The 21171-nt window shown below is 37.7% G+C and overlaps 1 protein-coding gene across 3 annotated transcripts in view; it reads right to left on the bottom strand.

Annotated features, from left to right (window-relative positions):
- The window catches only part of TPK1 (thiamin pyrophosphokinase 1), a 303717-nt gene that overhangs the window by 59001 nt on the left and 223545 nt on the right, over positions 1 to 21171 (bottom strand). For all 3 annotated transcript variants that reach the window (XM_066557120.1, XM_066557121.1, XM_066557124.1), the window contains one exon: positions 3769 to 3880. In XM_066557120.1, the coding sequence (XP_066413217.1) occupies positions 3769 to 3880 (112 nt within the window). The remainder of the gene's footprint in view (positions 1 to 3768; positions 3881 to 21171) is intronic.

The following is a 21171-nucleotide window of genomic DNA, read 5'->3' as shown; positions in this document are numbered from 1 at the left end:
CACACACACATACATACACACATATGCTGGCATTTTCAGTACAGGCGTCACATACAGCATTATCAAAGGCCATAAGGATGAAGAATAAATTACTTGGCAAAATTATTTTCTAAAGTAATTTCACAGAAAAGGAACCATCTCCTAAAAAAGCCTACCATTACCCTCCAACCTCTTCTTTGATGAGCACTACAGCTGATTTCTGCCTTCATTTTTATTTACCTTCCATGAAGGCACCACTGAGGACCTAATGAAGAATGCTGGTAGTTCTGGCATTATTGGATTTTTTGTTATTTATTTATTAGACATGAGAGCTGTTATCAGCAAGCAGTCAGGTGAGTCAAATCAGACAAAGCATTATCTGATTCCTGTGCTGTAAATCAGATTTTAATAGAGAAAAGATAAGTATCACTTTGGGAATGGAAAGAATATGTTTATAATGTGTTCTGAGTATGTGCTATACAATAGCAAGTATGAATAAAAATATTTTTTCTAATCAATTTTCCACTTTCTTCTCCAAGCTCCTTCACCCATAAGATGAGAACTGAAATAAATGAAAATTCTGTTTGTGGCAAGTGCTAGCAAATAACAAAGATAAGCATGCATAAAAGCATGCATACATGCTGCATTCTCAAACAGACATACAAAAAATACTGAATTCTGTAATATTAAAAGCCATCATTGTTTCTCTGCTAGCAGAATAACTTACAGATTTCGGGTTTATCTAATTCAGCCATTGAAATGAGACCTTTGGTAGCTTATTCTTAACCTGAATACAGCTTTTGTCCTAGGTGTTTATCCTTGTCTTTTTCTATTCAGAACCTATGAATTATCATGACAGCACCTGTACACTGGACACAGATAAGGTTTGACTACCTCTTGAAGGTTTTACAATTTAATTGGCAGAGTAATCCAGATATGCTCAGGCAGAAATTGATGTTAAACATCAAAAACCTTGATGCAAAGCCAGCTCTTTCTTGTGCTGCAGTGTTATTTGATTTTTGATTTGCTAGAAATTACTGTTTGCAAAAATGAGGGCTCCCCTACCACATAATGCATCACTGTTTGAACTAAAATTCTGAAATTAGTTTACTGCCCAGATACTTAAATATCCTGAGAGCTCAAAAATTGCTTTTTAAAACCCAACTTGTTAGGTCACATCCAATTAATTCCATAACAAACTTGAGGAATAGGCCTTTCATGTCATGCTTGGCTTAAAAATTTAATTCCTTTTATGATTTACACATGAAAATGAATTTATAACCACAAAAAATTATTCACTGAGGTTTGTAATATATTTACACGGAGGTTTACAAAGGTGTCTGCTCAGATTGCTGTTAATGAATGAACAGGTAAAGCTCTGCCATTGCCAACCATTAGCAGCAAGGCTGACATCCATATCACACTTCAGTTTCCATTCTTATTATTCTATTTCCTCCAACTTGATCCTCTGCTTCTCCATCCCAGTTTACAGGAGGATTAATATTTTTTGAAGTAAGTGCAAAATTACAGGCAGCATAAAAGTCCAGTAACACAATGGAAGTTAGCATCAAACTTTAACTATCAGAATGTAGATCCTATTTATTAGGGAAGAAAATCCAACCAAGTCACAACTAACCACATGCTGAATTGAAGATGTTGGTTTCCCTTTTGGGAAATGTAATTGCACTTCAATTTTTTAATCAGTGTCTGAACAATAACCTAATTCAATGGTTATTCTGCATTTGGATGAGTGAAAAGTTGAGCTCTAGTGGCTTGGGTGAGAGAGCAGTTTCAGGTTGTAATGGCCTTTATGTCTCAGATAGATTGAGGCTCTTCAAGGAAGACCAGATAATTCTTTGGTTTTACATATATATCTGTGATTAATATGGGGAAATAAATGAAAGAACTACAAGCTGGGAGAAACATGAGTATTGAGACTGAAAACAGCCTGTAACAGGATGCAATCTATACATCACTAAGAAAAACACTGTAAAGGTCTGCTCTCTTTCCTCCTGGAAAATAACAGTAACAAGGGCAGGGAGAAGCAGAGATTATGGTGTTGTGTTAAGATGAAACAAGCAGGAAACAGTCACATAAATACATTTTGTCCCCCAGAAAAACAGGAAAAAAAAGATTAAATGAAGAGTATTAAAATCCCTGCAGGTCCGTATCTAGTTATGATCAACATTTAAGAAACTGATATCTCAACCGAACCCTAGAGAGAAAAAATATTTGCTGCCATTTCATCTCCCCCCTGCATCCTCCTCCAGCTGGCACAGCTGACTTGCAATCCCTTTCTCTTTAGCTTTAGTAGATGAGGCAATCATAATTCAGTAGTAACCAAGAAACAGACCAGACAGACCATCTTTAAAATTACCAACTTTCTAATGAGCACCTTGTAAATCTGAGGAAATTTATGGAACTAAACTGAAAAAATTCTGTTGTATCTGAAAAATGGCTTTTTCAACTAATAAAAATCAGAAGAAAGGGCTGCAACCTCATTGCATCTACCACATTTTGATCCAGACAGTAGCCTTTTGCAATACAACACAGGATTCAGAGATGCTTCTTTCATTAACATGAGGCTGTCTTGAGCTTTTTCTACCTCATTCTGAAGGATAGAACATTTCTGAGAAATTAGTACCTCAGTGCAATGGGTCACTGAATTTGCTGGACAACAGGAGATGAGCAGATGAAAATTCTGTATTGTATATGTCAACTGTATTTATACATACAAATGAAAATAACTGACTCTCTTTCAAATTAAGCGAATGTCTCTCATGCAATATATTCAGCTCTTCCAATCCAGTTTAAAAGGACAGAAATATTGCTAGCTAGACAGCCCTTCATCTGGCAATTCTCCCACAATCCAAAACTAATGCCATATTTATATATCTTATCATTAATGAGCTACTAATGCCTACCACCACCTTAACTGCACTTGTCAGGCTCTCAGTGGAACCAGCAGATGATCTACTGGCTGGTACAGTGGGTCACTCACAGTAATTCTTAGCCAGTGAAGGCACTGCACTGCAAACTGTGAGAACAGCACGCCCTTTCTGCATGGAATGGCTCTAAAGCCTGGACATGTCAATCAGACTGAGACTAGAGCCTCTCAATTACTGCTTTGCTCCCACTTAAGTTTTAATGAATGTTCATTGAAAATATCCCATTACTTTCCTGTGTAAATACATCCCAAATGACTCAGTGTGGGAGGAAGAGGCAGGGGGATGAAAGTTGTTCTGATTTTTTGGGTCATAAAACCTCCTTTCTCTACAGATAAATGTCCCTGGTTCTAGATCAAATGGACTCTTTTCCACTTTAAAGTAAGAAAAAGGATCTATTCATTCAGGGTTGAGAAATAGACAATATACATGAAGCAGTTCAGGCGAAGTGAGGTAGCTTTGCTAATCTGTATCCTGTTAGTATTTGTCTGTTGTAACTTTATGGCTTATAAGCAGGAGTTTAGACACCCATGGCTTCTTCTCCCTGGAGGGCAATGTATCAAGATGGTAATGTATCATGACCTCAACAAATGTTCTGTTTGAAGAGCACAATGACTCCCAAATGGAAAATGTGTTTCTGCCTGTGAGATCTCAGGTTTAAACAATTTCTCTTGCTTTTTTTTTGGTATAAATCCCTCCATTTCTAGGAAAAAAAATGGCCTGGCAGGGATTCAATGCTATGCTTCACCTTCACACTTGTAAGGCCCTTCATGACTGGTGAAGCTGCTCTAAAGGCAGGGAGAGGAGCACAGCAGAGCCCCTGTCCCAGAGGCATCTCACTTACTGAGGTTCCACCTGAGGCCCGTCGTGGTCACACTCTCGCAGGGGTTCCCGATGGGGATGAGGCCACACCAGGGGCCCTCCAGTCCCGTGTCCACATGCAGCTTGTGCTTGCCCTGCAAGACAGAAGTGTTTCTGCTGTCAGTGCCTGCCCAAATGGCATTTGATCCCAGACCTTGCAAACAAAAGTGGAGGTGCTTGGGGACAGCTCCAGAATGTCCCCAAAGGGCTCAGGAATATTTGGTTGCAGCAGGAAGTCAGGCCATTGATGTTTACAGAGGGAGGGGAGATGTGTGCTTAGGTTCTAGACCTTAGGGCTTTCAAAAGTTTGTTTCTAGGCTTTTCTAAGCAGAATCTAGCTTTGCTCATTCTTCCCTGGCATTATTTGAATAGGTCCTTCTGTCAAACCTAGGCTCTTTATTCCTGTGAAATGAAGGCATCCTGATCCATTCACACATTTTTTCCTCATCTAAACAGTTGTGTTTCACTTCCTAAACAGTGCTAGTCAAAGCTCCACTGAAATGCTTCAATTATTTTGACAACATCTGTAAAATTTCATGTACTTCTCCAGGCATGTATTCTCTCCAGAAGGAGGAATACATGCAGAAATTTAACTAGGTGCTAGAGAAATGAACCTAAATATTTAGAGTAACCTGCTTACAATAAATAATGAAAAACCTGAAATTAAAAGATTTTTTTACATCCAAGATACATTTATCTAATAACTAAAACATTCATGGGATGCAGGAGAAGCAACAGCTATTAATACATCAACAGATGATGTATTTGTGATAAATCTCTTCATTAGCACCTACAGCTCCTGTGTGAACATCCCATGAAGGAAGGAAGAGTAGAAACTGGAAATCTTTAACAGAATGAAAAGTGCTGAGTGTTACAGTTCTAGCACAATCTGTGTTCTAAGAAACTAAGAAAGTGTTGATGGAAACTATCTACAAGCAAGAAGCAAATGAAAAGTAGTGACAAGATCAGTGGAGAAATCATCCTCTGGTCTCTTCTACACAGAAAATTTATTCCTTCAAATAAGCCTGGGCTTCATGTGGGAGAAGCTTCTTTGAAATAGAGGATTTTTTTTCCATTTTATTTTATTCTCTTGTAGATGCAGGCAAGCAAAACTCTTGAGCATGTCTTTTACACACAAATTCTTCATCACTATAAATAAAATCAGATATGCCTATTTATAAATATATGGACTCTGAAGCCCTATGATTATTCAGTGAACACTTTGTTAAGCAAGATATCAAGGTTTTATACTGAAAGAAATGAAGAACAGTTGAACCATAAAAGTCAACTAAATGTCCCAAGCAGCAAAAATAGTCCCACAAATTTTCTTAGGAGAATGCATTTTTAAGCTTTTTCTCCTGCCCTGTCCTGTCCTATGCTCATTTTACATGCTCTTGCAAACACAAAGTCACTAGTTAGAAAGTCAAAACTGTAGGCAAAATATCTTATTGCTGAGACATTGATGTCTGAGGCATTCAGCAGCTTCTCCTGTTAATGTCAAATGCATTATGAAGAAACAACTTCAATACATGTCATGCTCTCAGTTAACAAATGAACCTTGGAAAAGCTGTCAATTAGGGAATATCAGATTGCATAGCTTAAGTCTATTTGATTGTTTGCAGAGCAATGAGAAAACCAATCCAATATTATCTGTCTTCTCAGGGTGTCCAGCTTCACACGGTGATGAGCCATGTATATGTGTAGTGGTTGTGAATGCTTGCCTGCCAAATTCAGAGGTGTAACAAATTCAGGCTTGATAAGCTTTTAGCTATGCAATATGCCTTGCCACCTCTCCCTCACAGCATGGATGGAGAAGGAAAGGAAGAGGAGAGCTGCAAGTACAAGTTCTCTCATTGTGTGATTGCAGATACTGTGGATAATGAAGCTGCTGATGAGTGAGAGATGAAGGGGTGGGACTGTCTGATCCCAGTGAATGCACATATTGCTGCTCAGAGCTACTGGAGGAGAGGAGCAAACTCACCATATTAATCAATCAGTAAGGGAATATGAAAAGCAGATGAGAAAGTAGCTGGCCCCACAGAGAACCTGGTTAAATTCCATATCCTCAAAGTCTGTGTCTAACTAATACCAGGTTTGCATTTCCTATTTTATGACATTCTGGCCCAGTTTGGAGATAAGGAATCAATTCAGTAGAAATTTATGCAGATAGCTGTCTTTCTGTGCTCATGAAATAAATCTTTAAAACAGAAGAAGCCAACACCAGAGGCTCACCAATATCTAGGATTTTATCAGGAGTCTTTCAATGTCTGATACTTCATGAAACTCCCAGTTCACACATTCCAGTGATTATGTGAGCCCAAGGATTTTCTTCCCTAAAAGAACATTTTCTATCACTCAGTAGTTAAGAGGAATTTCAAACAGGGAGCCCAAATGGCTAAACCCAAGTCAGCAGGTAGGTGAACAGGAATATTGAAATGCAGATATTTTAAAAAAAAAAAACCCTCTCAACTGTCAGGCCAAACTTATGTTTTAGGGATTGGTTCAATAATATAACAGAAGTCAGTTTCTAAGGCTTTTCTTTAAATAAATCAATAAGAGATTTTAATAGTACTGGGGATAGCAGGAGCAGAAAAGGGAAATGAATGTTGGAAAAATTAAAAACAAACAAACAAATTACATATAAACAACTCATTTTTGCCAAAAACATCAGCCAGTGCATTAGTACAGTAAACCTCTAAATTCAAAGCACTGTGAACCTGCCATGAGGGAAATTCAGTTCCCAAGCTTATCTCCAATTTTTTGAGTAAAGATCTCTCAACCAAGCAAGATGGAACTGATATTTGCAGGAGGAAGGGATGATCAGAGCTTGTAATTTGCAAATACAAGTAATAATTTGTTCTATTTAAGTCTGTGTGATTAAAGGAATAATTATATACTGTCACTTAAAATATCAAACTGTTTTCAATTTCTGCAGAACTCAAATTTCCAAAACTAGGTTTAAAAAGAAAACTAAACTTTGACTAAATAAATCCCTTGTTATATTTTTTTTGCCTCTGTAGGAGGTAACTGAAATATTTTCACATTTAACTTAAGAATCAAATATTACCATGTTTGAATGTTCCTGGTGATGAAAGAATGACAAATAATACAGCCACATTGATTTTTATCTTATTAAGTCAGTTTTGAAAAACATTGATCAATCTTCAGCATCGATTTTTTTTCCTTCATTTTGTTTTGATGCTGGAAAATAAAATCAATTTTTTGAGTTCAGCAATAAGAAGAAAATGTCAGAAGATATTTTTAACAATGCTTTATCCACAACTTTTCCTTTTGATTCTAATGCCTTGTGTTATAAGAAAGCATTTAAGAAGTAGTGGTTAAATATACACCCACTCTAACACTCTTTTTGCTAAGGAAAGACCTAGAGACATAGTTGTTATTTGCTACAGCCAGCTGAAATAAATAGAAGTCTGATTGCCAGGAATTCATACACCTAACCCCATTCAAGGTTGTGAGATGCTAAAATCCTTAGTCAAAAATCTGCAAGCTGAACGCACATGAACAGCATCAAGACAAAAGTGGCAGCTTCCCTATGTGCATGGATACCCCAGCACAGAGAAAATTACTTCTCCAAGTGCTTTTCAGACCATCTTGAATAGATGTGTTGCAATAGATGTACACTCTAAAATAGATATCAAGGAACAAAATATTATGAAAGAGAGACAGAATGGGGGCTAATCTTCAGTAATGCATTCTGAAGGGATCTGAAGGAGGGAAACATGGAACTTGTCAGGCTGAAGCTAAACACTGAGGAGAGGCATAAAGCCAGTTAACAAGATGCTGGGGAAGGATAAGGAATTAAAATTAGGCTTTGAAAAACAAATTAGGAAAGATATAGTAAACAGGTCTTGGAAACTGCTGAATAACTAGGACATGTGAAAGGTAACAGGGAAGGAAAAGAAAAAGGAATGAGTTACCAGATTGAAAGACAAAGCAAACTTATTCTGATTTAAAGGAAAGAACGGAATAATTTCATTACTAGAAAGCATTGATTTTCTAAAAGGTGTACTTTCACCCATGCTTTCTGTGAGATCCAGGACTACAGAGAAACAAAATTTCTGGAGATCTGACCAACTGCTCTACGATACCTCCTCCACTATCTAGATCTTGTTTTCCATGATCTTCTGATAAAACATCTTTTTTATACCAGATTTATTTCTATGATTACTCCATAGATGGCAGCACACACTTGAAAGCAACTACAGTAGCAAAAAACTAAATACAGATGTCAGAGTGTTACCCAGGGAAAAGGCAAAGACCACAATCTGTTTTAGAACATAAACATCTGGGTGCAGAAAATGCTATGCAGAAAGAAGACTTAGGGAAGGGGTGGAAATCAACACAATCACCAAAGACAGCAGCAGAAGGGAGGAAGAGAAAAGGAACAAGGATGAAACAAAGCTGAGAACATTTATGTTTAAAATCAAATATGACTGGCAATAAAGTAAAAACAAAGTTCCAGAAATATTTCTACTAATCATTAATTGTGTAAGAGCTTGACTTAACAACAATAAAAGCTTTTAGGCTGAGATTTTGAGCAAGACAAATACAGCCATTTTTTCTAAAAGGATGTACTTAAGAAGAGCTGTTTTGTTATAACTCTAAAATATCATTAATTGTCTTTTCACACAAATAGACACAGTACCAAGTAGCTATTATGTGAACACTATTCAGAGAATGTTTTCTGAGCCAACCAGGCTTTTGGTTGCTGTTGAAGATAAAAGCATCCACAGTTCCTGCAAAAACTTGGATGTCTAAAAGCTTTCATATGTCATATCAATGACTGCTTAAACACATAGAGAAAAAACAGAATATTTGTTATACTTCAAAATAATATTGAAAACTGTTGGACCCAATCCTGCCAATCCCTACTATCAAAGATTAGATTGTTCCTGTGCTGAAATGGATAGACTTCAGTGTATCAGTTATTTGCAAGACAGAGCCCTACCAAGGCTACCCTTCAAGAGTAGCACTTTAAAATAAAAAGACTTTACAGTGAATAAAATCCCAGGTAGGAAAGACACAATATATTATAATCATTAGTAGACCCAATTAATGAACACATCTGTTTCAAAACAATTTATGATAAGGGTACAGAAGGAAATTCCTATGGAGGTGAGTGCCAGTAAACCAAAAGGAGTTACTATATCCTGAGGTTATACATTTAAATGGTTGCTACTGTATATCTAATGTACAAATTATCCACAGAGAGCAAACGATTGCAGAATTTCACACATTTACACATGAACATCTACAGTCCTACCAAAAACCAGCCTGAAAGAACATGTCTCATGTCTCTGAGTACAGGGAGCAAATCCCTTGTTTGCCCATCACTTGTAGTAGCATGAGCCTGTGAAACAGCTCTCTATCTTCTGCAGGCCAGTCTACATGGGTGGCAAAACCCCAGCAACCACAGGTGCAAAAAATCTGAAAGTATACTTCCCTCAGAATGCTGCAAGCAGTTAAAAGTGACAGCAACATGTGTGCTAACAGGCACACAAATAAAGGGATGAAAACATTTTTTCAACCTAAAAAGATATCTGGGAACACAAAAGATACTTTAAAAGGGAGTTTCATTAGTTTAATTCTTTTTCACAGACATATTTAAAGATTGACAAATGCCATAAATACTAATTCTTCTTCTACTTTGAACACCACCAAAAAGAGAAACTCATTCTGTTTAAACTTCCCACTTGCAAATGAGATTCTACAACATTTTCTGCAGTTTTCCACAAATCAGTGCAAAATACACCACAAATACAGAGCAAAACTACAATAATCAAGATATCCCTGGTCCCTTTCTAAATTTAAGCAAGCCTTAGACTGGCCCAGTGTGACATTTTATCCTTGAGCTTGTGCAGTTGGTGCCCTATCCTCAGCAGGCTCATCATTATAGGTTTAATTAGCATTTTTAGTGATGCCTTAAAAAAATCAGAACCATTTCTTTATATCCATTTATGAGACTACAGAGTATAATAGATTGCAGATAAGAGTGAAAAGTAGACAAGCTGCTGAAGATTTCATATTGCCTGTATAATTATTATGCAGTGTTGCAGTTAAATTGTCAGCCTAGAGGGGCCTTTACTGAGGGCACTAATACTCTGCAATTCTTAAGTGATAAAAATGCAGCATAATCTTTTTCATTATGAATCAGTTCATAATAAATTTAGTGTCACTGCCCTTCCTTTTTTTGTATATTTCTACAGGGGAAGAGTCTGTAGGATCCCTTCTATCTAGACTATACTAACTTATTTTTCCGGGTATTAGAGAAGCGTGTGATTTAATTTAAAAGACAGGGTAATGTTCACCTAACTTGTGGTAAGAAACAATTTCTTCTTCTTAGCACTGAATCACTGACTGTTACAGAAAGGCACCTTTATGCTACATAAGAAAACACAAAATTCAAATCTGTTTATCTGTTCCCAGGCTAACTGGCAAATCTGTAGCTCTCCTACTCCAAAGTCTCACTTGTAAATCTTCTATACTGCATAAATAAGAAGAATGATCAACAGGTCAACAAAAAAGAAGGTGGTCAACACCTTCTTTTAGTTTCTTGTACTTCTCAATCCCTAGGATGCCTTTTTTTTTTAATGTTTTATACAATGGCAGCAAATCATGAACCCACAGATTCTCTGATATACCATCATCCTTTTAGTAGAACTGGCTTCATATGTGGAGGTTTCATGTTAGGATTAGGGCTTCATAAAAGCCTGACCTCTCTAATTTCTTCAGTGCAAACAAACTGATGAACAGAATTCCTTTCATGGAGTGGGGGAATCTCATAAATGCTCTTTTCTCCCTTTTGTTTCTGACTGTAACTTTCATATACCTCTAGGCAAGAAGGATAGAGGTTGGAACTAGCAAAAATGAACTTAGGAGATAATTTTGCATTCCTTTTTGATCTCTGCTACAGGAAGAAATAATTTGCTGTTATTATAAAGATATTCATTGACCTAGGATAAGAAACCATATCTACTTTCAGTAGACAGGAAAATGGGTTCTGCTTTGTAACAGCAGGCTTTGAAGATATGTTATGCCCCAGATCTGGTGCTTGCAATGACTGACTGCTCCTTTCTACAATGATTGATTGACTGACTTCTTTCTACACCTGTGAAACTCAAAGACATGTTGCTCAGGTGAAGAAGAACAAATTAAAAAAAAGATTAATTAAAATTGAATTAAAAATTTAAAAAATTAAAAAATTTAAACAAAATTCAAGTTGGCTATTCAAATATATTTTTTTGTTCTCCTCTTTTTCCCCCCACATTTTTTCTTCTCTCTTGTAAAGCTCTGTATTCACTTGGAGATTACAGCTCTCACAAAAATCTATTATTTTGTTGAAGGATGTGGTAGGGGAGTGGAATATTGTACTGCTCAGAACTTCTGGCTGGAGACTGGTGACCAGTGGTATTTTTCAGGACTTAATTCTAGGGCCAATTCTGTTCAATATTTGTATCAATGACTTAGGTACAGGAGCTGAATGCACAGTTAGTAAGTTTGAAATGATGAAACTGGGAGGTGCTATTGGCTGTCTCAGGAACCAGAGGCCCTGCAGGGGTATCGGTAATCCTAAATTACAGGAATCATCAGTGGCATGAAACTGAACAAGTCCAAATGCTGGACTCTGCACCTGAGAGGGAGCAATGCCAGACATGAGACTAAACTGGGAGAGGAGTGGCTGGAGAGCAGCCCTGCAGAAAGGGATCTGGAAGTGCTGGTTGACAGGAGGTTTGACAGGAGTCAGCAGTGTGTGCCCTGGCAGCAAGGAGGGCAAACCCCATCCTGGAATGCACCAAACACAGAATCACCAGCTGGTCAAAAGAGGTGACTGGATGGTCATACCCGTATTTAGTGCTGGTGCAGCCCCATCTTGAGTAGCACCTGCAGTTCATTTAAGAAGGATGTGAAGATACTTTAATGTGTCCCAGGGAGGGCACCAAGGTGGCAAAGGGCACAGCAGACATGTCCTTGAGGACTTTGTGTGTGTCTGGTGTGGAGAGGAGGAGGCCAAGGCCCCACTGCTCCCCACAGCTTCCTGAAAAGGGGGCAGTTGATAGGGAGGTGCTGAGCTCTTCTCCCTGGCACCCAGTGCTAGGACATGTGGGAACAGCTAAAAGCTGCTTCCATCAGGGAAGGTTCAGACTTGACATAAGCAAATATTTTCCTTACCTGAAGGGTTGTGAAACCCTGGGCTAGACTTCCTTGAGAAGTGGTCAGTGCTCTGTGCCTGTCAGTGTTGAAGAGGCATTTGGACAATTCCCTTAAAGTCATGCTTTAACTTTTGGTCAGTCCTGAAAGTAGTCAGGTAGTTGGACTAGGCGCTTGTTGTGGGTCCCTTCCAGCTGACCTATTCTATTGTATTTTATTAAATTATTTCAATTTACTGTCTGGGAATAAAATAGAACTTGTACCCATGAAACAGGACCACAGCATATCAAGTCTATACCAAATACAGAGTAGTATAATGCAAGATGGAAAGCACTGACATAAAAAAACCCCATAAAATGAAGGTCAACAGAATGACAGGTTGCTGTTAAAACTCACGGCTCACCCTCACAAAAGCAGAAAGGTTGCAACAAGTAATACTGCCTATTTAGACCCTTTGACTTATGCATATTGTTGCATTTTCTGTATATAAAAGTTTTCAGTCTCTTTCACACAATAGAAAGTCAGGATGCATCTTCTGATAAAGGAACTGAATCCTTCCATAAAACAGGAACTTGCTAGGTCAAACCTGTTTGTAGGCTTTAATAATTAGATAGAAGAATAAAATATCTCACAAAAGTATCAAAAAGGATCAAAACCATTCAAGAAGAAAACATATAGCCAAATACTTGAAAAACCTAGAAGCTAAACTATCAATTTCAAGCTATTTAAAGTAGTAATAAACTTAATACATAATCAAGGATTGCTTAAGGAATTAGGTGCATTACTACTGCATACTGATTTCTTGCCTTCCTAAACTTCTCTAGCTACATTTCCCTCTTGGAAAGCATGTGATTTCCTTGCTACTCTTGCTCCATGAAATGAGATGCCATTGGGTTAATACTAGGAGAGAACTGCAATTAAGACATGAAAGATTTCAGAATAAAAAGCCTATTGCTTGCTGTATTGGTTTAGCATGGCCTGGTTTTGGCAGAGAGAAGCTACAAGGGTGGCTTCTGTGAGAAGGTGCTGGAAGCCCATGATGGTATTTGATGAGTGATGTCTCCTGATCCTTATCTCAAGCCATGAACCCTTCATTATATTTTTCTCTCCCCTGTCCAGCTGCAGAGGGGAGTGGGAGAGAGGCTTTGGTGGGTACCTGGCATCCTGCCAGCATCAACCCACTACACTTAGCTCAAACCATTACCAGCCACAAAAGTGGAGTTTTGCAGAGCACAAGAACTTCTCACAGAATGGGTCAGGTTAGAAAGGACCACTGTGGATCATCAAACTCTCTGCTCAAGCAGGGTCATCCTAGAGCACATGGCAGAGGATTGCATCCAGACAGTTCTTGAATACCTCCAGTGAGGGAGACTCCACAAGCTCTCTGGGAAATCTGTTCCAGTATTTGATCACCCACACAGTAAAGAAGTTTTTCCCTGTATTCTGCTGGAACTTTCTGTGCATCAGTTTCTGCCAGTTGTTACCTAACAAGTCCAATTTCTCTAAGAAATCTACGCAGCAGAGGGGGAAGATGTTGGAAAATTCTTTTAGCTTTAGCACAATAGTGTATAATCCCTATACTCATCATTAATGCTTAGTTTTTACCATACAGTACTTAGTACAAATACCAGAGATTAATGTGGCCGTGTGCTAACTCTCTCTAGATCTGTGACTAATAAGTCTTGTGCCAGCCAATGCTTCCTTATTCCTTATTTCCTTTATATTAGTGATCAATATGTATTAGCAGATATCTTAGTTTTTAGAAAAAAATCAGATTGTGTGTCACAACAAAGCATGGTAAAGGAAATACATTACAATCTGATCCCAGATTTGAAACAGTCTCAAAAAGAAAAGATTCATCGGAAGATCCAGAACCATATTCAAATAAGTCTATGTAAATAATTAGCATATATGCATGGTTGAGGAAATGTGATGAATATGTGCCAATTTCAGGAATATAACTGGTCTGTTGAGTTACTAGGCACGCACACTTTGAGGAGAATTCCCCATGCATCAGTGGTGCTAGTAGTAATGTTGTCTTTCTAACCTAGTAAATTGGTTTCTGGTGACACTGCTGCGTCTTGTCCTAGTGCTTGGCACCACCAAGAAGTGCCTGGCTCCATGCTCTTCACATGCTCCCTTCAGACAGGCATTGGTAGAGCACTGCAGGCTCATGGACAGCTTGGTGTCCACCAGAACCTACAGGTCCTTCTCCACAGAGCTGCTTTCCAGCAGTTTGGCCCCCAGCCTGCACTGGTGCAGGGGGTTTTTCTTCCCCAGGCACAGGACTCTGCAATTGCCTTTGTTGAATTTCAGACAGTTCTTCTCTGTCTGTCTCTCCAGACTGTTAAGATCCTTCTGAAGGGCAGCACAGCCCTCTGGGTACTGACTACTTCTGCCAGCTTTGGGACATCACTGAACTTGCTCAGTCATTGATGGATAAGTTAAACGGTTCTGTGCCAGTACTGAACCCTGGGGACACCACTAGTGACAGACCTGCAGACAGACCCTGTGCCACTGATTACAGCTTTCTGGGATCTGCTGGTCAGTTCTCAATTGATCTCACTCATCCACACTTCCTGAGTTTGTCCATGAGGATGCTGTGAGAGACAGAGCCAAAAGCCTTGCTGAAGTCAAGGTAGACAAAGTCCACTGTTCTCCCCCATCCATCCAAGTACTTGTCTCATCATAGGCCATCAGGTTGGTCAGGCAGAATTTCCCTGTAGTGAACCCATGCTGACTACTCCAAGCACTCTCTTGCACCCATGTGGATAGACATGGTCTCCAAAATGAGGTGCTCCATCACTGACTGGTCAGTTGCTCCCTGGGTCCTCTTTCTTGCCCTTTTTTTGAAGACCAGGGTGACTTGTTCTTACTTCCAGTCCTCAGGCATCCCTTCTGATCTCCAGGGCCTTTCAAAGAGCATTGTTATGGTGTCTGCCAGCTCTCAGCACTCATAGATGCATCCTGTCAGGTTCCAGGGACTTGGGTATATCAAGTTGGCCTAGGTGTTCTTTAACCCAGTCCCCCTTGACAAAGGGAAATTTTCTACTAATAAAAAAATAGATTGTCTGCAACAAATCTCGGAGGACTACACATGGTACAAAGAGGAATTTGAAGGTGCATTTTTGTCTGGTTTTAAAAGAACTAGCTAATTCTTGGGAACAGGAAGTGGAAAAGGTGGCTGTAAAATCTTCACTACTAGAGATTTAGTAATCTCTTAAAAATACGCATTTATTTCCTAGTGTTGATTTTGGATGCTCAAATATTACCCACTTTACTCCTCAATTTAAATTGCACATTATGATGAATGAAATGCAATACATACAGGTAAAATAATTTCCCCATGTTTGTGTCTACTTATGAACATTTCAGCCAAATTTCATGCTTTGAGGACTATTTATGATAACAGCCATCTTCATTATATAAAAACAACTAAGCTTGGGCATCTGTCAATGTACCTATCCATTTGTTCATGTCTCCATCTAATTTACAGAAAAAAATCTAAATCTACCTTCTTCCTGTTTAGGCCATCACCCTTTGTTCTGTCACAAAAATCTTTGTTAAAACGTCTCTCTCTGTCTTTCTTATAAGACCCCTTATATATGGAAAACACCACAAGAAAGCCTCTCCAGAGCTGAACAACCCCAACTCGCAGCTTTTTTCATAGAAGATATATGCAGAAAGCCATTTAACTCAATATGATCTGAAAATGTCTAATGAAGAAGAAAGTTTTGAACTAGAACTTTTCTCTCCAAGCCACCTGAACTCTATTTAAAAAAAAAAAATAATAGAAAAATAAATCACAACTGATTTTGCAAGGAGTCTGTAAAATCACAGCAATGACAAGGCAAAAAATTTTCATTACTCTCAAGTTTTTCCCAACTTTTTATTTCAGAAGATCAGGTTTAAAACTATGTGGAGTATATTGAAACATTGACTTGATCGAGTGAATTTCAATAAAAGCATCTCTAAAAACAAACAAACAAACAAAAACCCTAAAAATCTTAAATGTGTTATCATCATATTTTGAAACAGGCAGAAATAAATATTCCTGGCTCAAAATAAGCAGCCCTTGTGCAGACACTCATGTTCACACACAGGATTTGCAGAGGGACCCTTTCCAAAATCAGGGTAAGCAGAGATTACTGTTTCTTACAAATGAGAAGCTCAGGACATGAAGCTCTTCTGAAAGATGTTTATGATGTGTGTCTTAGTCCCTTCCTGATCCCCAGCTGCTCTTCCTACTCAGCAAACCTTAAGAATCTGCTTCTTAACAACCACGACTTGAGACCAGCTGTAGAGAAGCCTACAATGGTTCACTGGAAGGACAGACACTCACATAACCTTCCAGATAAAAAAACAACCACTTTCATGGCTGTTTTCTTCAGGAGGTTTTGGGGAAAAGGTCAGACTCATTCCTGACAGGCCTCCATAGTGGGAAACATTCCTGTATGCCTTCATGGACCACTGCTGGCTGCATTTCACCACTTAGACAGCTGGGGACACAGAACCATCATCAGGAAACCTTTGCACTGAGGTGACCAGAATGAGTTCCAGCAGCTCCTGCCACATGCCAGGCTCTGCACAAACACAAAGCAACTATTCACTCTCCCATTTAAAACAGGAATTAAAGACCTACAATAGAGATACAAGACAGGAACTGACATGTGACAGGTGGCTGTCAATCACCACAGCACTACAAAACCTTTCAATGGATGTGTCTCCAAAAAGTTAATAGTTAGCAATCCCTGGATGGCACTTCAGGAGGGCTGAACAGAGATCATTAGCCACAGGTAATTAGCTACACGTTCTGACTACAGGGCCGAGCATAGTGGCAGGATGAAATCAGAGAGACATAATCTCAAGAGAAATAATCTCGAGAGAAATCATCCATTTCTTCTGGGGTGTTTTGGACTTTATTAGCAAGAAACCAAATGGAGACAAATGCAGAGTTTCAGACTTTGCTGAAGACTATACTGGTTAGTCAATATGGCCAAGAAATATTAAGCACATCAGATTTTTAAAATGCCCTCAAGACATGAAGAGAAACATAAAACATTTTAAAATGTCCTTGACTGGTGGGGAAAATAGTGTGTTTTTGTTAACAGACTATAAAACAGGCACTCCAGATTTCTTTTGGAAGTGAATGGAAGACAAACCCTCTCTAACCTGGTATAACTCTAACAAAACACTCATCCAAACAAAATAAAACATATATAAAGAATCAATGAAATAATTTTAAATAGTAACAATACCCTTGGTTAGTTACTTGAGAATCACTTGCTTAGATAATTACTGAATATCTAGAGTGGATGAAATGCATAAGGAGGTTTTATATGGACACTTTGTGAAAGAATATTTAAATATAAATAATATTAAAAAGTAAGGCAAGTTAATTTGGCTTTGCTTTAGCATGGTTAATGCCAAAATAGTTAGCTAATATGTTCTCTCATTCACTTGGGGCTGCATGCTTCTGTATATTCTAAAATATGCTACTAATCTAAATTACTTCTGATATTTGAGCTTAATTTAGAAAATATATCTTGTTAAGTCTCCAAAACCATGTCATTTCAACTAATTAATATGAGAAATTAATGGAGATTACTTTATCAGTATTTCTTTTAAATTAAGTTCATCAGAAGTCAAATCTGAGATTCCATATAACAGGAAATGTTAGTGTCTGGAAAATAAACTTTTATGTTCTTGTCTTAGCTTGTAGATACAATGAGTTTTGGAAAAGAAATGTTGATGACTATGTTAAAATGTGAACAACAAAACTTTGCACCAAAAAACTGTAACTTGACTTTTTGGAATACAAGGAAGAAAAAAACCCCCAAAAACAACAGGTCTGTCATCTAAATTTATGCAGCCTGTTTTTCTCGATTTCTCCTTCTCTCCTTTTCCTTTCTTAGGATAATTTCAGGATAGTAACTTATCAGCCTTAAGGACTAATAAATTCCATTTTAATATTAGTATTTTCTGTTAAAATTAAAGAAAACATTATATTTGATGAAGGTGAGTCATTGCTGTCTTCTCAGTAGTAGGGCAAACAGGTAAAACTATTTTACCTGTTTGCACTCAGCCACCAACCTATGACTCCCCAGAAGTCCTGAAAATTCCAAGAGAGCATCAAAAGCCAGTGAATTTTCATTTTCTTCATTCAAATACTTCCCTAGTCTTTTGGTAAAGACACAATAAAAGCCCATGAATATACATATCTGTTTAACTGTATCATTGCTGTTTTCACATCTGGTCCTAATGCTAAATTGTATCCAAAATCCACAAATCTTCAATTTTAGCTAAGTTACCTCTTGGTAGTGCAACTGGAGATGCAGTTGTTTCTCCCATCTACTTTATATCAGTCTAACTGGAAGCTTGCATTTTGGTTTCATGCAGAAAAAAAATGAAAAAATGAAGAACTCAGATGTCTGAAATGCTTCCCATTGCAAATACAAACACAGGCAGCAGAAATTCCAGACTTGACCGTGTTAAGTAAGACTAGAGGATTTAAAGCAGAGTTTATTGGGGCATCAGAAGTTTTGGGCCAGCAGAACTTTTATCCAAATGGAGTGAAACTGCTGGCAAACAAAAATGAAAAAGCTTTTGAGAATTTAAACAAGAGTGAGAAACAAGGCTGACAGGTGCTAAGGAGCACTCAGGTCAGACAAAGACATCTGCCAGAGACTTCAACAACATAAAAGTAACTTTGAATCCAGTAGTGGAGGACAAGACAAAAAATTAGAGTTGAAATGAAGGAGGTGCAAGCTGAAATCATAGAAGTAATTTACATAGAGAAAAAGCATCCATCATAATTTTAAAAAATCCATTAGCATTATAATGAATTTAAATAAAAGTCCACCTACATATGATGCTGTTTTGGCACATATAAAATGAGAGAAAACTTAAAGGGGTTAAAGCTTTAGAATAGAAAAAGCTGTAAAAAAACCCCATACATACTAATAGGGTTTTACTATTGACAATTTACTGTATGTTTACAGTAATATTTTTTTAATTAATTTTTTTAAATACTGGACTGTCTCCACACTGGGATCCACAGTGACTTGAGCACACACAGAAAATTCCTTCTGGACAAAATTAAACTGGAAGATCTCTTCAGAAGAGCACCTAAAATCCTCTACCCACTAATGGGCATTCACAGAATCACAGACCCAGACTAGGACAAGTCTGAAATAAAACCCTGAAAAGTGTGCAATGGGGACATCAGACACCACAAAGTGTTTCAGTACTAAGAGCCTCCTTCTACTGGTCTGCACTGCTTTTTATCAGAGACACAGGGTCTGGAAAGGTCTAAAACAAGAGTGGTAGTAGAAGCTAAGACAACAGGTCTCCATAGAAAGTGGCAAACTATTACATTCAGCAAGATTTTGGAAAGAAAATTCTTTAAACAACTTGCTGTTCTTGGCATCAATTTTTAAATGCTGTACAGTCACATGATACAATCTATGAATACTGTCATTTTATCTTAGTATTTTTTACAGAAAACAGGCATTCAACAAAATTTTATCTCAGGATAAATTCTTCTTGAGTAGAAGATATTTATTTATTTATTATAATACAACTGAGAGATGAACAACTGCAAAGGTTTTACCTTTTAACTCAAGACAAAAGATATTGGCTCAGCAGATGCCAGATAAAAATCTGGATCGAAACAATTTTGTTCTGGCTGTGTGGAAGGACCTGCTACTTCAGCAAGGAAGAGGGGCACTTTGGAGGAGCTGTTGGTTGAGGAACCTGCTGAGGGTATTTTCAAATATATGATATATGTCCGTCACCACCAGAGAAGATTTAGGCTGTTTGACAGGATTAGAAATAGCAAACAATCCACCCTCCCCCAGCTCCAAACTGAAATCTAACCTTCTCAACACAAATTTTTTAAAAATGTATCATTTTATGACTTGCTTACAAGTTAATAAACCAAATTCGCACATTGTATTTCTGCTCTATTTGATCTGCTCTCACCCATTTCATATAAACAACTTTCTTCCCAAACCAGAAACAAAGTGAAGCTAAAAAATATACTGACACACCAAAAAACCTCCAGTAATACATCATTAGATCTGCAATCTCTCTGCTGCATAAGGTAGTTCAAATTTACTACTAAAGCTGTGTATGGCTACTAAGACATGTTGAAAAAAGCAACCACTGTAATCTTACTTACAAGTGTATATATAGATTTAAATAATATAATTACTGTTATTCACCATTCCAAGTTTACCTAAGGAACCAATAAATAATCAGATTAAAGAATAAATAAAGAGTTTCTTGTTTACTAAACTTCTACCCTCTCCTTTTCTCCTGAATTATAAGTTTCTTCATTTCAAACATAGCATACATAGTACTGACTTATTCTAGAAACAAACACATTCTTGTCTTAGGAAATGGTTACACCTATGTGCAGGGGAAGAAAAAGGCAAATATGGTACAATCGAAAAATTCAAATCCAAACTTAGATCCAAGCTTTCCACAAACATGACTCATGGCAGAAATCTGCTCTCAGACCAGCACAGGAGAGATATCTATGGAAGACATTTACATCTATTTTAGTTCTAGAGTAAATTAATGAAACAGGAAAAAAGTGGGAAAATGTCAATGCTCCAGACTTCCATGCACAAAAATAAAATAGACATTTCTGTCCTACTGCTTCCATACAGCCTCTTTGCTTATCTGCTGGGTCTATGAGTAGTATTTTCATTTCTTTAAACAGCTGCTGAAACTGAAACAACACCTCTATTAGAGACTGCCTGGGATGATGGACTGCCCTCAGTTTAGACATCACTCATAAGAGACAGCTCTGAGGGCCCATTGGCACCTGGGAATTCTGGCTATAAACCTAGTGGTGATTCTGTTTTGCAAAGGGGTTAATTTTCCATACATCAGAATTACTAGCTGCTTCATTGCTTATGCCCTTCTCTACTTGCTGTCTTTGCAGTTACAAACTGTGTAATCATTAACTTTTTCTCCACAATACATAAGTGGTAGACAGTTTTCATCAGAGCAGCTACTATTTTTGCAGTGAATCCAAAAAAAAATCCTTTTTTCTTACCTTTTTTTTTACTTTAATCCTGGAAAACAAAGAAAGAGCAAGATCTAACAAAAACATAAATTTGAGTTATTACCCCTAACCTAGAGCTACTGCAGATATATCCAAAAGAAATGTGGCAGTAGTTAAAGTTTCATGCTCAAAGCAGCAAGT

This window comes from Molothrus aeneus, chromosome 1 (genome assembly GCF_037042795.1).
Source record: "Molothrus aeneus isolate 106 chromosome 1, BPBGC_Maene_1.0, whole genome shotgun sequence".
NCBI classification, from domain to species: domain Eukaryota; kingdom Metazoa; phylum Chordata; class Aves; order Passeriformes; family Icteridae; genus Molothrus; species Molothrus aeneus.
This window is presented reverse-complemented; position numbering and strand designations above follow the sequence as displayed.